At 49.6% G+C, this 17,411-nt stretch overlaps 1 protein-coding gene across 3 annotated transcripts; it reads left to right on the forward strand.

Moving 5' to 3' along the window:
- Positions 1–299: 299 nt before the first annotated feature.
- med25 (mediator complex subunit 25) lies at positions 300–16,885 on the forward strand. Of its 3 annotated transcripts, XM_084448988.1 has the most exons (20): positions 300–439; positions 1,485–1,634; positions 1,737–1,782; positions 1,906–2,030; positions 3,259–3,357; positions 3,609–3,729; positions 3,825–3,981; positions 4,103–4,227; positions 4,349–4,424; positions 5,140–5,426; positions 5,540–5,632; positions 8,005–8,090; positions 8,201–8,258; positions 8,390–8,497; positions 9,022–9,195; positions 12,992–13,102; positions 13,616–13,687; positions 15,290–15,457; positions 15,575–15,695; positions 16,121–16,885. In XM_084448988.1, the coding sequence occupies exons 2-20, from the start codon at positions 1,489–1,491 to the stop codon at positions 16,225–16,227; spliced, it is 2,280 nt and encodes a 759-aa protein (XP_084305114.1). In that variant the 5' UTR covers positions 300–439; positions 1,485–1,488; the 3' UTR covers positions 16,228–16,885. The 3 variants fall into 3 exon arrangements, with proteins under 3 accessions (XP_084305114.1, XP_084305115.1, XP_084305116.1); XM_084448989.1 differs by lacking the exon at positions 13,616–13,687; XM_084448990.1 differs by lacking the exons at positions 300–439; positions 1,485–1,634; positions 1,737–1,782; positions 1,906–2,030 and adding an exon at positions 2,112–2,123.
- The last annotated feature ends 526 nt before the right edge of the window (positions 16,886–17,411 follow it).

Here is a 17,411-nt window from a genome sequence, read left to right on the forward strand (position 1 = left end):
TGTGGATGCATGGACATGACAATTTCACTAACCTAGCTACAGAAGCTGGCTCTCAAAATAAAGTCAGTAACAGACTGTCTGAGACGCCTGCTCGAAACTGATGATCTAGGCTACACCTGAGACTAGGCGAAGGAGGTTATATTAGGACTAGACACTTCAAGACTGTGCTGACCCCTGGTGGTATGCAGGCATTCTACAAACTGCTAGACATACCACGGATTAATCATTAGCTCGATTTTCGATTGAACATCCCTGGTGGTGTTCTGGTTCTAAAACGCAAGCAAGACGATAACCGAACAGTAGATTCATGATTTGTTGACGGTGCACGGCGGCACTTTGTGTCAAAATGAAAATGGGTTCGCTGTATTAACTGCGAAAATAGTCTTTCAATACTTGGACTACTCGCAAAATTATTTAGCTGACGGCTGAATAAAAAGAGGTGAGTAAACTGATATGAAAATGCAATCATTTACTCTCGCGATTCGAAATAATTTAATGCTAGCCAGTCAGCTCTAGATATTGATTCGTTTAGGTTACAGGGGCCGTCCCGCGGTGAACCTATCTCTTCTAGCGAAAGGGGTAGGTAGCTGCCTGGGTTCAGAGTTCGACATGACCTTACGTTAACGTCCCTTACAAAGTTGTTATTATTAGTTTATAGTGTCTGTTTACCATGTTGATAGTTTACTCTTTGGTGTTTGTTTGCAATATTGTGGTTTGGTGGACTCAAAGACTTTACCGGTTTTTGACGGGCCGTCGCCTGTTAGAAACAAAACGAATGACTCTTAGCTTTGCAGGTTCAGTCGTGCTAGCACGCAAAAAAGAAACCATGCACACTTACTTCTCCACACGGTCGCTGCTAACAAAGATGATTTGTGTTAACTATCTCTTGCGCGATTATAATAATATCGCCATAGGTTGGCCATGAATATGATGAAAGTTGGCTGTGTTTGTTTCTGTGATCATTGTCGTCCTCCACAGCTTAAAAGAGAACGTTACAGCTAAGCTAGGCTGTAGCTATAGGCCTATAGCTGTAGCTAGCTACGTTGGTCCAGTGTGAAATGCTGCCTATTTTGCAAGCTGGCAACCCATCTAGCCTGGCTTCAGCCCCCATCCATGGTTAGAACGGTGTTTGCTATTATAGAGTTGGCCAGCGTCCCAGCATGGTCCTTGAGCACATCCATGTCATCTACAGTAACACACCCACAATTCATTTTATTTATGAGACAATCTCAAAGTGCAGAAATTTATGTGTGAAGTGAATGTAGTGAAGTGCTAAAACCTTCCATTCAATGTCAAATAACTGACCAGTTGGCATTAAGTGAATCCAGGAAGAATGGAACTCAGGAAGATTTGGCCTACAGTACATGGTTTTGTCACACCATCAAACAAATGACTTTCTCCGCCTCAGACAAGGCCAGCAGCACAATGAAATTACTTTTGAGGTCACTGACTTTTTCTTACGTTCCTTTCTTTTCTCTCTATAGACTGATGGTGGCGGGTTCGACGCTCATGGACCCGCCCACTAAACCCGGAGCCAATCAGGTGGCTGACGTGGTGTTTGTCATTGAAGGAACAGCCAACCTTGGCCCATACTTTGAATCCCTTAGAAAAAATTACATTTTGCCTGCGATTGAGTAAGTGTACTTGGACGTTTTTCTTGTATTTTCTTGGAAGGTTTTTCCACACATCCCTAGGTGGGAGTCCTGAGTTAATTCCATGTTGTTTCATCACCACAGGTACTTCAATGGCGGTCCTCCTGCCGAAACAGACTTCGGAGGAGACGTGAGTCTTTGCGCTTCACCACTGTGCTGAAGATAAGATATCTCTGTGACACAACGATGAAACATACTTACCCAAACATACTTACCCAGTCCTTCGCGTTCTACCCCCTTCCTCCTCTCTCAGTATGGAGGTACACAGTACGGACTCGTGGTGTTCAACACGGTGGACTGCGCTCCAGAGTCTTACGTCCAATGTCACGCTCCAACCAGCTCTGCCTTTGAGTTCGTCTCCTGGATCGACAGCATCCAGTAAGAAGCTCTGAGTAGAGCTGGCTTGTGACATACCTGCTTCTACTGTACAGGCTACAGTAGTGGTCTAGACTAGAGGTCTTCACGGGTCAGGTAAATCTGAGAGGACCCGAACCAGACCTGTACGGGTCCGGGTCCACATTTCCACGCTTTTATTATCAGACCTGCAAACTTGTCACCTTTTGGCTACAGTCACCTTTTTATGTTAACCATGGTAGTTTCAGTGAATCTAGAGGGTTTTAGTTTTGTATGTCGTCACCTTTTTCACTACTCCAGAGTTTGCAGGTCTGTATTATGGTCAATTGGGTTCGGGTGGATCCAATTCTATTACCTCAGGTCCTGGGTCTGTTTGTCATTATGCATAATACCCGAGAGAAACGCATGACCCGAATTCAGTGAGACCACAGGCGCGACACAAGCGGAGACACGGCAGCCACCACCAGTAGCCTACCTTGTGAAAAATAAGCTGAAAGAAAATGTATATAAAGAGGTCAAACCTAGCAGCAGCTTTGTGTAGCCTTATTTATTTACGGCCGTTTCATTTCCATGCTGCCACATCACAGCCTGACAAAACAGCGATTGATCCTGTCAAGATTGAGAGGAAATCGCAATTCCATCAAACTGTGATGCAACAGCATGCAAGCCAACAGCCGTGACAGCCTAAGCGATTAATGCTACTACTAATGCTACTACTGCCTGTCGGATCCGTAAAATACCCGATCCGACTCGGGTCTCTGGTCTCTGTCCTACTCCTGCTCTTGGACAAAATCGGGTCCGGTATACATATTAAAAAAAAAAAAAGAAGAAAAAAGATCGGATTTAGTCGGATCGCAGAACGCATGTCTCAGGTCCATCTCGGTTTTGGGTCCACATTTTAGACCCGAGAAGACCTCTAGTCTAGACCAGTGGTTCCCAACCTTTCTTCCCTAGAGCCCCCCTCCCATCCAGTCTACGTCCTACGGAGGCTGTCGTAGACTGGGATTATCAGACATAATCATGTATTTTGTTATAAATGCTGAGTGACATGACAATGACATGATTCTTTAACAAATATTATTCTAGCTAAATATGATATTAATGCCTCAATTTATCTGAGGCCTGGCGCACCCCCTGCGATCGTTGGCGCCCCACTAAGGGGCGGCCCGGACCCCAGGTTGGGAAAGCCTGGTGGGGGCAGTAGGAGTTTTGCCCTCTCTAATGGCTCCGTCTGTGGCTGTTTGCCCGTCAGGTTCATGGGAGGCGGGGCGGAGAGCTGCAGTCTCATCGCAGAGGGACTGTCGGTGGCCTTACAGCTGTTTGACGACTTCAAGAAGATGAGAGAGCAGATGTGAGTCGCAGGCTTCGCAAGCGCGCACACACACACACACACACACACACACATACACACACACATTCTCTTAAACAGATGCACACACACACACACACACATTCTCTTAAACAGAGACACACGCACACACACACACACACACATTCTCTTAAACAAAGACACACACACACATTCTCTTTAACAAAGACACACACACACACGCGCGCACGCACACACTGTACCGTAACATCTGCCCTGTCTGTCTTTCTCAGAGGTCAAACGCATAAAGTGTGTGTGCTGCTGTGTAACTCGCCGCCCTACCTCCTCCCTGCCGTGGAGAGCGTCAGCTACACGGGATGCACCGCCGACAACCTGGTCAAGATCATCAGAGATGTGAGGATCCAGATGGAAACCGTCCGTTAGATAACACCATTCCTGTATAACCTGACCAGAATTCATGCTTTTTCATTTTTTTTTTTTTTTTTTAGAGAGGCATTCACTTCTCGGTGGTGGCGCCACGGAAGTTGCCCGCGTTGCGGTCGCTCTTTGAGAGGGCGTCGCCAGTAGGGGGGCCGGCTGAATCCCACCCAGACTACAGCCAAGACCCCTTCCACATGGTGCTGGTCCGAGGCATCGCGCTTCCCGGTAAATCGGGAGGCGAAACCGCGCGTAAAACGGAATATCGTTGTGGTTTTTAATGGATACGAGTCGGGATTGATTCACCGACTGATTTAAGAATGTCTTGTCTTTTGTGTGTCACCGCCAGTGTCCTCAGGGGGGGGGCCGAGCCCGATGAAGCCCATCTTACCCCCGCAGCCCCTGCCTGTCAGTCAGCCCCTCGGCGCCGCCTCCCAGGCACCTCCGCCGATAAGCTCCGCCCATTCATATCAGGTACCGAACCCGTGTTCCGATAAGCGTTTCGAGTCTCGCCGTTGCTCTAGACCACGAGAGATCGAGCAGAAAAGACGGGCGCTCTGACCGCACTGTCGCCTCTCCTCCCCCCCCCTCTCAGGCTCCGCCCTCGCTGAACGCCGCCCAGGCGGCCGCCCAGATGGCGGTGGAGGCGGCCAACAACCAGAAGAGTCGCTGTGAGTCGGCGCCGTCGTCCGTTCCCTCGCACCCCGGTGTTCTATCCACCTACGCTACCTTTCGAGCGGCGCTATCTAGTGGTTCTGTGTATATATAACTCTAGATTAGAAAAACAGCATTATTAGCATTACCTTAATTCATGTTTTTTGATTCAAAACAGGGATAAGTGTACTGTAAGAACGTCCGGAGCATATTTAAATAACATCTTTATGTAAGATTTCAGGGGTAGCATATTTCAACAGACCAAAATCCTCTATCAAATAACTTTCTTTGCCATCAATTCGCGCTACGGTAGCATTTTTCGACAAGGTAGCATAGATTGTCAGAACACCGTCCATATTCTCTGTGTTGTACAGTACCATATAGACCGTTTAATGGAATGTTCATATTCAAAACAATAACACCACTTTGGTCGATCTCAACATTCGGGTTTCTGCAATGATATCACTGTATCTGTTAAAAACGTTAAAAATGACAAGCAGCTATTTCTTGAGCCTCCAAAAGGCAGAACAGTCGAGATGTAAATAACAACTCCACAGAACAACAAGGTTGCAATTTAATTAGGACATTGCGAAAAAGTTTTCGACTTCCTAGCGTTTGACAAATATCGCAGATTGTTGTTTTCTGTGTCAACGGAGCGCCGTCAGTTTACTTCCTGTATTTCTGTTGGATTGTGTCTCTGATTTGCCCTGTCTGGCCCCGCCCCCTTCCCAGTCCCAGGGATGGTCAATCCCGGCCCTCCGTTCACCGGACAGCCCAACCTCCCATCCGTGGCGGTGGTGAAGCTGGCAGCTTCTAGCCAGCCTAGCCTGGCCACGGTCACCACCGTCTCCACTCCCATGATGCCTCAGCAGCAGGCTCCTCCCAACCAGCAGCAGCAGCAGCAGCAGCAAGTCCAGCCCCCTGGACAGCCGGCACCCAATCAGCAGCAGCCGCCGCCGCCGCCTCAGCAGCAGGCCTCGGCCAATCAGCAGACGCCTCCTTCGTTGCAGCCTGGCATGGTGACTGGTCACTGTATCTTATTTGTCGTATCGACAATAATGTATATTCACAGCGACGTCACCCTGAAGTCTCTTCAACTCCTCCTCCTTCTCTCGCTGTTCTCACATGACAGCCAGGTGTATCGGCAGCAAATCCCATTGGACAGCAGCAGCAAGGGGTAGCCAATAAGATCGTGGCGTGGAGCGGCGTGCTGGAGTGGCAAGAGGTGAGGGAAACTCTCACTTGCTTTCAGTGATCGTCTTAAGAACCTCATGGTTTCAATAGCCACTAATAGTCCTTCTAGCACAGGCAACATTATAATCACTGCCTTCAGCAAACCTGTTATTAAATCTGATTGATTATCTTCTGATAAATAATACAGTATTGGTTTGGTGCTTCCACTGTAATTGGTTTGGCTTCAGGTCCGAATGATCAAAGTATCTGACACACATGGAAGGTACCCTGGGGGAAATGCATGTGAATTCTCTGCAACACTAATCAGGTCGGGATGTGTTTTGTGTTTCGAGGCCACCTGAACCAACAGCTTGATCGATATCTATTGACGTTCTCCCCTGTAAGCCATATGTAGCTGTACTGGAAGAAAGAGCAAGCCATGAATCCCTGTCGTTTAAAAAAAGCGCTATTTAATCAAACGCAGTCACACAGCCGGTGTACAGTATGAGGAAGCGCTTCCCAGCTCTACACTAGGGCCATAGCAGGCCCAGCCATGAGGGCACACAAGCTGTTTGTTTTTTTCCATTGTAACAATCCACAGAATGGAAATGACAGGGAAGTGAAGTTTCAGCCAACGAGAGAGAGAGAGGGAGGGAGAGAGAGAAAGAGGGAGAGGGAGAGAGAGAGGTGGCATGAGAAGAGAGAAACATAACAATCTGATCATTTTCTTTTTTAATTGAATGACCCTGACGCTGTTGGCTATAATTGTGTTGATTTTAGCAGTCATCTCAGCAGTGGTTAAAATCCTACATAGACTCTATTATTTTGCATTCTGTAGACGTTCCGAATGCTCCAATTCCCTAAATTGTACGAGGGCACTCGGGTTTAGTACTGGCTTCACCACTGCTGTGAAATAAATGTAGACTATTATTAGATTTAGATTAGATTTAGTTTGAAGTAGTAGTCTTATGCTGTTGGTATCAAGCCTTTCAGAGGATATTTGATGGTTAAATCAATGAATTTCATTAAACCTCCCAGACCAGTTTTAGGTGGTGACCATGCAATCTACCATAAATAATCCTTATATTTCATATTATGACCATGTTGCACAAACACATGGAAAAGGTAAGATGGGTAATTGTTGGCATCGAGTCAAAATGGCACTACAGTATATTGTCATCCGCAAGATGAAAAGATGCAGAAATAGTAGCGTTCTCTCGACTGTTTTAGTATGCAAAAAAGATTTGCTCCTCACCATTTTTAACTTCTCCCTCAGTCAAATCAAATCAGGTGTTATTTATATAGCGCCTTTCATGCAAAGTCGCAAAATACAAGAAAGTACAAAATACAACAATACAATGAAAGAAAAAAACAAAATAGCAATAATACAGAAAAAACTATGAGATATGAAACATGGTGAAACAGATAAACCAGGGAGGTACAGTGTAACGGAGTAGATTAAAATAAGATTAAAAAAAAAAGATTAAGAGAATGCTAGATTAAAAAGGCGAGTGTTGAGATTGCGTTTAAAAGTGTGTAGAGATGCTGATGGGCCTCAGCTCCTATGGCGGGCTGGACCAGAGACACTCGGCGTCGCCTCACTGTCCGTAGTCTCCGTAGTCCTCACTCAGGGAGCGACTACCACGCCAGCGCCAGAAGACCAGAGGGGTGTGGGGGGAGCCGACATTAAAAACATGTCCGACAAGTACTCAGGCGCTACTCCGTGGAGGGATTTTGAACACCAATAAAAGGATCTTAAAAATCAATTCTATAAAACTTAACAGGCGACCAATGAAGGGACGTTTTCAGTCACCTCGTGGCCGTAACCGGGGACAATGACCTCAGACTCATCCTGGCACCAGGGGCCACAGGGAAGAGTTGCAAACTGCAGCAAAGCTCCCCTATCAACCCAGGGTCCAGTTTAGACCCGGGACTGTAACCCCCCGTTGTGTCCAGCGTCTCGTAGGCTGCTGTCATGATCCATATCCCCCGTCTCCCCCCTCCTCAGTCATGAAAGCCCCGTCGCATAAATAACCTGCATATCTCCTGGGAGAAAAACCCAGCACAATGCAGCGGTAATAGTCCACGCGGGGTCTCGGGGTCCCGCCCTGACGGATAGAGGGGATTGATTAAGTATTGATCCGCCATCGATCGGCAGAAGACGAACGACGGCGCTTATTATCCCGCAGGAGCCGGGCGCCATCGACCGCGGGTAAGGCCCCCCCCCCGCGCTCGCCAGGGGGCGATTCCTCATGTCCCCGCCGCCTTTCGGCTCCGAAGTCGTAATCAAATGCACCCCCCCCCCACACCCCGACCCGGTACCCGCTGTGTATGTTAACTTCCAGACCTCCCTCTCTCCGTTTCTGCACTCCTCTCCTCCCACCCCCCCCCCCACCCCCCCCACCTCTCCATTCATCCCTTCAGAAGCCCAAAGCCTCGTCTATGGATTCAAACACCAAACTCACCCGCTCGCTGCCGTGCCAGGTCCAGGTCAACCAGGGAGAGAACCTGTGAGTACAGCAGCCCTGGACGCCGGCAGACGGATGAGGATGAGGAGGATGAGGAGGATGTGTGTATTACTGGGGGTACGTTAAGGGGGTGTGTCTGTGTCTTCCGACAGAAATGCAGAACAGTGGCCACAGAAGCTGATCATGCAACTGATACCACAACAGTTATTGGTGAGAGACCCAGTGTGTATGTGTGTGTGTGTGTGTGTGTGTGAGTGAGAGAGTGTGGTGAGTGATGTGTTTTTTCAGTAACGACCAGTTCGATCATGAGTCTCTCCCCCCCCCCCCCCCCCCCCCCCCAGACGACTCTCGGACCGCTCTTCAGAAACTCCCGAATGGTTCAGTTTCTCTTCACCAACAAAGACGTGGAATCTCTGAAGGGCCTTTACCGCATCATGGCCAACGGATTCGTAAGCACATCTCTGATGATCTCACTAACCCGTGTCTCTCTCTGCCTCTATATCTAATGCCATTATTGACATTGCCATTATCCCCTTCAACATGTCTCAGTATTATCTGACTGCAGGTCCCACCCCTGTCCACTAGATGCAGTGTTGTGATTGAGTCACTAGAGGGAGCACTGTACCACACAAAAAAACAACCAGTGGGATTTGGCACCAATATAAAGGAGGAACTGTTGTTTAAGTCAAGTCAAACCTTATTTGTATATTTTTATAGCACATTTAAAACAACCATAGTTGACCAAAGTGCTGAACAAGCGAAAATACTAGAAACAGATAATAACAATAATCAACATAACAATAACACACACAATAGCAGCACAAATGAAAATCGAGGGGTCTAGCTCGACTCGGAATTGAATGCCATCGAGAAGAGGTGGGTCTTTAACAATGGCTTGTTGTTGAGCTGGCCTTGTATTGTCCTGTTGCTCGTGCGTGTGAATATGAAGGGTCGACTCTGCCGCCTCCTGCAGGCCGGCTGCGTCCACTTCCCCCACAGCGCCCCCTGCGAGGTGCGCGTGCTCATGCTGCTCTACTCCTCCAAGAAGAGGATCTTCATGGGCCTCATCCCCAACGACCAAAGCGGCTTCGTCAACGGCATCCGGCAGGTCATCACCAACCACAAGCAGGTCCAGCAGCACCGCTCGGTACGACGGGGGAGGGGTCTGGGAGAGATGGGGGTGGGGGGGTACAGACTGGGGGAGCGGCGGTTGTGTGTGTGTGTGTGTGTGTGTGTGTGTGTGTGTGTGTGTGTGTGGGGGGGGGGGGGGGGGGGTTACAGACTGGGAGAGAGGGGGGGGGGTAGAGAGGGGTGATGGGGGGGGGGGGTGGGCGGGTGGACTGATCTGGCAGAGGGGGTTGGGGTCGAACTGGGAGAGAGGGGGTAGAGTTTGAGTTTTTATTGGGACCTCTTTTAGCCCATGGCTACTCTTCCAAGACTCCTGAACATTAAAACATAATCAATACACACCAATACAGGGTTTCTACCGGTCATGGAATTTCTGGAATATCATGGAATTTTAAAGTCTGTTCCAGACAGGGAAAGTCAGGGGGTTTTATCATTTTTTGGGCCAAGTCATGGAGTATCAGGGAATTTTGTGAAATTGTAGTTGTAATTTATCAAAGTGTAATATTTTCCATGCAGGATTCTTTTTTTATTTGGTTATTTCACACGTTTACGGTATTGCGTCATGTGAGTGGTTGTTATGGTTACTTAATTTTTCAGCGCCCATTTATCCACTTCCTGCTTGTCAACAACTGGCATCACTTCAGTCAAGATACGCTAGCGTTCCTACCTCATAAAGTCCGTTGGCGGCAGCACCAGTAGGTCAGCCCTCTTGGCGTTGTTGGTTACGCGGCCGCTTGAGGAGCGAGAGACCTGAGTTCGAATCCCGCTCAGGGGCGTTCCTGCCCCCCGTTCGCTACAACATGCCGTCTCCCATACCTGCTAGCTAAGGCAGACATGCCAGGAAAAAGTGAACATTTCAAGAGCTTTGGCTACAAAAGGATGACTTCAAAGACTGGGTGTTAAGAATAGATGTCAGAAAAGCTAAATGTAAAGTTTGGAAAACTATTGATCTATCTCATAGCCTACGGGGGAGGAAGCCCTTCGCAGCAACGCAGACGCTAAGAAGCATGATGCCGACGGCTTCCTCTTCCACCCAAGTCTCATCAGCTCATCAGCTCAGCACCAAGGCGACCTGTTTTTCCCTTCATTACAAGTCGTGGACAGTCAGTTTTTAGTCAGGGAAAGTCTGGGAAAAGTCGCGGCAACTCATGTGGCGTTGATGAGGCGACTGGTCCGATCGGGCTGGGGCGCCAGCGCAAATACACTGCGTACGGCAGCCCTAGCCCTGGTCTACTCCACCAGTGAATATGGTGCACCGGTGTGATGCTGCAGCGCTCACACCCGCCTCATCGACCCGCCTATCAACGAAGCCTTGCGCATCGTGACAGGGATGCCTGCGTCCCACTCCTGTGGACAACCTTCCCATCCTCGCAGGCATCCAGACCGCTGGCCTCCGCCGCGCAGGAACCACAGCACATTACCACAGAGCCGCATATCGATGCACATTTGGGCTCGGCCTCACCCAGGCTCGGGGTGGTAAAAGGATAGCCCCTCGGCCCCGAGCCTGGAGGGAGAGGGCGTACGAACTCACCCAAACGACCAAGAGAAAAGTCAGGGAAAAGTCAGAGAATTTGACATTTGACTTGAGAGTGGGAACCCTGTCAATATTGCATATAAAACATAACATTAATACATATCAGTACATAACATGGTCACAATAAAAATAATCATAATACAATAATAATAATATAATAATAATAATAATAATTCACTTAATTTGTATAGCATCTTTCATACTAATAAATGCAGCTCAAAGTGCTTTACAACACAGAATGTACTGAACATGCATGGAGTGACTCATATAAAAATAAACTAAATAAAGGTCCCAGCAGGACAATAAGATGGAAGATAAAACACAATAAAAGATAAAGAAAATAAATCATGTAAAATACAGTATTAAAAACGACAATTTAATAAAATATTGCACTGGAGAGATATACATGAAAAAGAGAAAAGTGCAAAAGAAGCTACTAAAAAAAGCTAAATGAAGAGATACGTTTTTAGCTTTAAAAAAAACAACATTTTTTTTTGCGAGCTGGCTTCCCCGATATCTATAGGTATTGTGTTCCATAGGGCCATCATTGACAAAGGCTGCACTCCTGATCTTCTTCTGATGGTTGCCGGGAACTTTTAGTAAACCAGCAGTGGATGATCACAGTGTTCTTGAAGGCACGTAGTTGACAAGGGAGTTAACAATGTAGCTCGGTCCTCGCCCATTAAGGGCTTTATATATAAGGAGGAGGACGTTAAAACCAACTCTCAATGTTACTGGGAGCCGGTGCAGAGCAGCTAAGACAGCGAATGTGCTCTGTCCTCTTGGTTCTGGTTAACAGTCGCGCTGCAGGACTTTCAAATGAGCTGAGGTCTTTGTTTTTTGGGGGGAGGCCAGTGAAGAGTGCATTACAGTAATCGAGTCGGCTTCAAATAAAAGCATGAATCAATTTTTCTGCATCTGTTTTGATTTATAAATGGCCGTACTTTAGCTATGTTTTTAAGATGGAAAAATTAGATTGTTGTTACTTTGCTCGTATGGGACTTAGATCTGAATCTACTGTACGATAACACCAAGACTTGTAACCCCAGGTTTAATCCAGGATGTCACATATCGGTACACTCAATTCATCATACATAAATTACCCCCAATGACCATCTAAAAGATTCTTCATATATTTCTTAAAGCCTCTTCTACTGTACGTCAACTTCTGATAGTTGTAGTCTGATAGCATGTACATGTAGCGAGTATTTATGCTTACCACTTAAATATAAAAAATTTGGAGTAACATGATCAGATGTCGGTGCAGTGGAGAGGTGGTAGAGAGAGGAGGTGTGTGTGTGTGTGTGTGTGTGTGTGCTGCAGAAGGCTAGCACAGAGACTGAGATCTCCAGAGCCTTCAGAAAGGTAAACGTGCGGCCAGTTCCGCACGTTTCCGGACTGCAAGCAACACCCCACTCCCTAATGTGCGCACCAAGCTAAAATTCACTCCGGCGCGAACTCCGTTCGTTCTTAATCAAAATGAACGTCGGGGCGTCTCCGAGCGAGCGCGTTTCCCTCCCCGTACTGCGGGGTAGGCAGCAGGCACTTAGCGTGCCGATCTAGCGACCGGAGAAGCCGCACGCCTCGCTACGCACAACGACCTGCTGTTGTTTACAGAAAAGCAACATTACAGTCATGTTAACTCCCCGTTCCCGTTATGGCCCCCCCACGCTCGTTAACTCATGCCACTGATGATCTCACACGTCTGGTGCGAAGCGTTGGGCCTGTGCGCGTGTGTGTGTGTGTGCGTTTACCGTATGTACGCATTAGCCAGAGAACGCGGCCAAGGCTGGAGGGATATGAAATCCTAATGAGGCTCCATTGCCTCTCCTGCCATGATGTATTCATATCTGTGTTGTTTGTGGGGGGAATTGCTGTGGCTATCAAATAATGATTTCTTGGAAGTCGGCATCAGTGTAGTTTCGGTCGCGGCCGCAGAAGCCAGCGCTGTCGTGATCCCAGATATGATTAAGCGCGGCATATTCAGTCAGGAAAACCGTGGAGCGTTTCCTCCGGAATATGATATGCGCTACGCTTACTCTCAAACCCGACATCTGTTGGGCTGCGAGGATTAACGGAGAGGGTGACGGGAGAATTGGAATCATTTCCCAGGGTGCAGCAGGTGTGCTGTGCTGTCGGGGATGAGGTCTCCTTCCCCCTGTCTTGTGCATCATTGTCGTCGGGAGATATTGGGGTGTCTGGTGCAAAGGGAACAACGTGCCGGTGATCGTAACCCCCTCCCTCTCTGCTTGTCGTGTGTGTGTGTGTGTCCCCCCCCCAGCTGGGCACCGGGGGTCCGATGGCGCCCGGCCAGGTCCCTCCCAACCAGAGCTTCCTCAACAGGGCCGCCGGTCCCCCCATCCCTGTCTCCCATGGCAATGTCCAACAGCAGGTACAGTCCCAGCCCTGGAAGTTTGTCTGCCTGTCTGCCTGTCTGCCTGTCTGCCTGTCTGCCTGTCTGTCTGTCTGTCTGTCTGCCTGTCTGTCTGTCTGTCTGTCTGTCTGTCTGTCTGTCTGTCTGTCTGTCTGCCTGCCTGCCTGCCTGCCTGCCTCTCATCCCCCCCCCCCCCCACACACACACACACTCACACACACTTCTCCCCCCCTTCCTTCACACACTCCTCTTCCCTCACGCTCGCATCCTCCACTCCTCACTCCTCCTCCTCACTCCTCCTCCTCACTCCTCCTCCTCTCTCTGGTGCTCCTGTCGTACCTCCTCCGTTCCTTGCGCCGCCATGTCTGCATGCCCTGTTAACCCTGTCTTCCCCTTCTCCTTCTCTCCCACACCTTCACCACCCCCCCCACCTCTCCCTCCTCCCTCCTTCTGCTGCTCCTCTTCCTCCTCCTCCCCCTCCCCCCCCCACCTCCTCCTGTCCCGGTCGCTGGTCTCTCCTCCGTCGTCCAGTCTGTGGTGGTGGGTTTGCCGCCCGTTAGTCAGGTCACTCTGATGGAAGATCAGCAGAGGCAGACCAACCTGGTGAGAGACGACATCTCTCGCACACACACACACACACACACAAACTTTTCATTCTCATTACCCTTTTATTTAACCAGGTTTAGACCCATTGAGATTAAAATCTCATTTTGACTGGATGGCAGCAGTGCAAACTGTTTCTTACACACTCACAGTAAAAACAATAGATCATCTTAAAAGTGACATACTGTCAAAAGTGCACAATCACAATTATCAATAGAGCGGATTTCTATAGATTTCACACACACGCACACGCGCACACACACACACACACACACACACGTGCAGTGCAGTCTGGTGGGATGGCTCGTTTCCACACAGTCTCCTCTCTCACTCCCTGTGAATGGACCCTCCCACTGTGAAACCAGTCCCCTCACACCCAGCCCCCCCACACCCAGACCTCGCACACCCAGTCCCCTCACACCCAGGCCCTCCCACACCCAGGCCCTCCCACACCCAGTCCCCTCACACCTAGCACACCCAGTCCCCTCACACCCAGTCCCCTCACACCTAGCACACCCAGTCCCCTCACACCCAGACCTCCCACACCCAGGCCCCTCACACCCAGTCCCCCCACACCCAGCCCTCCCACACCCAGTCCCCTCACACCCAGACCTCCCACACCCAGACCTCCCACACCCAGTCCCCTCACACCAATTCCCCTCACACCCATTCCCCTCACACCCAGCCTTCCCACACCCAGCCTTCCCACACCCAGTCCCCTCACACCCAGTCCCCTCACACACAGTCCCCTCACACCCAGTCCCCTCAAACCCAGCCCCCTCACACATCCAGTCCCCTCACACCCAGTCCCCTCACACCCAGACCTCCCACACCCAGACCTCCCACACCCAGACCTCCCACACCCAGTCCCCTCACACCCAGCCCCCTCACACATCCAGCCCCCTCACACCCAGTCCCCTCACACCCAGTCCCCTCACACCCAGTCCCCTCACACCCAGCCCCCTCACACCCAGCCCTCTCACACCCAGTCCCCTCACACCCAGCCCCCTCACACATCCAGTCCCCTCACACCCAGTCCCCTCACACCCAGCCCTCCCACACCCAGTCCCCTCACACCCAGACCTCCCACACCCAGTCCCCTCACACCCAGACCTCCCACACCCAGCCCTCTCACACCCAGTCCCCTCACACCCAGCCCTCCCACACCCAGTCCCCTCACACCCAGGCCTCTCACACCCAGCCCCCTCACACACCCAGCCCCCTCACACATCCAGTCCCCTCACACAGTCCCCTCACACCCAGCCCCCTCACACATCCAGCCCTCCCACACCCAGTCCCCTCACACCCAGCCCCCTCACACATCCAGCCCTCCCACACCCAGCCCCCTCACACATCCAGCCCTCCCACACCCAGTCCCCTCACACCCAGCCCCCTCACACACCCAGCCCCCTCACACACCCAGCCCCCTCACACACCCAGTCCCCCCACACCCAGGCCTCTCACACCCAGCCCTCCCACACCCAGGCCCCTCATCCAGGGCTCTGTTTCCACACGCGGGGGTGTGAACCACTCCAATTGAGAACTCCCTCTCAGCAGTTCACAACCCCTCCCCTCCTCTAAACCTCTTGACCTCCCCTCCAGATCAACATGAGGGCGGCCGGCGCGGCCAACCAGCAGCCCCCTGTCGCCGGCGCGCCGCCCAACCAGGTCGCTCAGGGCGGGCAAGCCCCGCCCCAGGGAGCCATGCTCCGCCTCCCGAACCCAGGGGCCAACCCGCAGCTGCGCAGCCTCCTCCTCCAGCAGCAGCCAGTAAGAACGCTCGCCCGAGCCGGGGGTACCAGGAAGGGGCGTGTCTTGTTTTTTTTGTTCAGGAAGTGTGTATGAATTGTAATATCATTGTCCGTGTTGACGCGGCTCCTCTCTCAGCAGGGCGGGGTGCCCCACATGCAGGGTATGATGCCCCATCAGGGCCTGGGGCAGCAGCTGGTCCACCCGACGCCAGGAGGGGGCGCTCAAATGCAGGCTCAGTGGAGGCAGCCTCTAGCAGGTGGGGGACAGCACTGTGGAGAGGCCTGTTGGGTTCGCCACTTACTCGTTCAGATCATATAACTAAGATCATATAACTAACGTTTAATTTCTTTCTCCTGGGGAAACACTCTCTCGATCGTAAATCTCCTTCGCCCTCGAGCCACACTCATAATCTTCCTGAATTTCATTCGACTGTTTTTAATAATAAAGATAAAACTTGATTTGTATAGCGCCTTTCATACAGAAATGCAGCTTAAAGTGCTTTACAGCAGGGGAAATTACACGCACAGAATGCCTCTCATAAAATAGACATAAAATGAACGTAAAAGCAGGGAAATTAAGATGATGATAAAACACAATGAAAAGAAGTGAAGAAATCCAAGTAAAATCCGACATTTTGAAACTAGATTTCTGACCCTCTGTTTCACGGCGTCTTTCCCATAGGTCAGATGCTGATGACGGCCGGTCAGAGAGGCTCGGTAGCGCAGGGACCCGGGATGCCGCAGGTATCCAGCGTCATGGAGGACGAGATTCTCATGGACCTCATTTGAATCTGCGGACCCTTAAGAGACTTACTGTACTTGCATCTCCCAGAAGACAATGTGTCAGTTTCATCTTGGCAGCGGGCTGGGAGATGTAGTTTTCCTATTGTTGTTTTTTTTTTTCTTCCTGTTTTATTGTTTTAGCATTATGTAAAAACAGCAGACAGCTGTGGTCTGAATCGGGTGTTTGTACTGAAGAGCTTTTTTTGAAAATCATGGTGACTGCGCTCAGACACATGCATATGCACACACATTCATACACTCAACCAGTCATCGAAAGGATAGTTTTATTCACTGTACATCATTCATTATTTGACCCCTACCATGACTGTTGATTTTCCTCAGACAGATTTTAGCTACACACTTGGTTACTTACATTCTTTGTAGCAACGTTGGGTTCTGATTTGCATTCTCATAGGGCAGCATTCATCCAGAAAATGTATAGAACAGGTTAAAAACCAGACATCATGTAATCTTCATATGCATTTTGAGTGAAGCCAACCAAATAGGAGAACTATCTTGACACTGGCGTGTTGTCTGCATCTCGTTCTTTTTATTGTTGATATAAAATAACTTTTTTATTGAGGTTTTACTTTTCAGAAGTTTAGTTTGAAGTATTAATGATGTTGTTTTATTAAGATGAAATAAAGATTAATTTTGTCAAGGAGCCAAGCGAAGACATGAGTCCTCTGTGAGTGCTGAATTGTATGTACAGGTGATGTCATTAGATCGTTTGTGTGAAGCCCCGCCCCCTCAGACAGTATATAGACATCATAGTAACCCCTCTGTGTGTGTAAATTAATCAACATCACACCTTTTCACCCTGGGAGACTGAAATAGACACATGAATAGATGGTTTCACTGCCTTTTTTTTTCTCGGCCAAACGGTGTCACTGTGTTAATTTTAACTACTCCAATATGCTTTAGAACCATAGAGAACGCTCTCGTGCCAAGTAGTCCTACCAGATGGCATCACTTGGCCATGTTTTCCCTGGCATAACGCACAATCAGGCGGTCCACATGCGCATGTGGCACAGTGAGTGTCCACATATGTACCCGAAATGGGCTCCACTCATAAAATGGGCCAAGCACAGAAGCGCCACGCGAGCTAGCACTTACACGTACAGTAGACTAACACATGCCCACGCGTAATTACTGCGCAGTCACGTCACATAAACTGTGATGTGTGTATT

Source organism: Borostomias antarcticus (genome assembly GCF_949987555.1).
Source record: "Borostomias antarcticus genome assembly, chromosome: 14".
Classification (NCBI taxonomy): Eukaryota; Metazoa; Chordata; class Actinopteri; order Stomiiformes; family Stomiidae; genus Borostomias; species Borostomias antarcticus.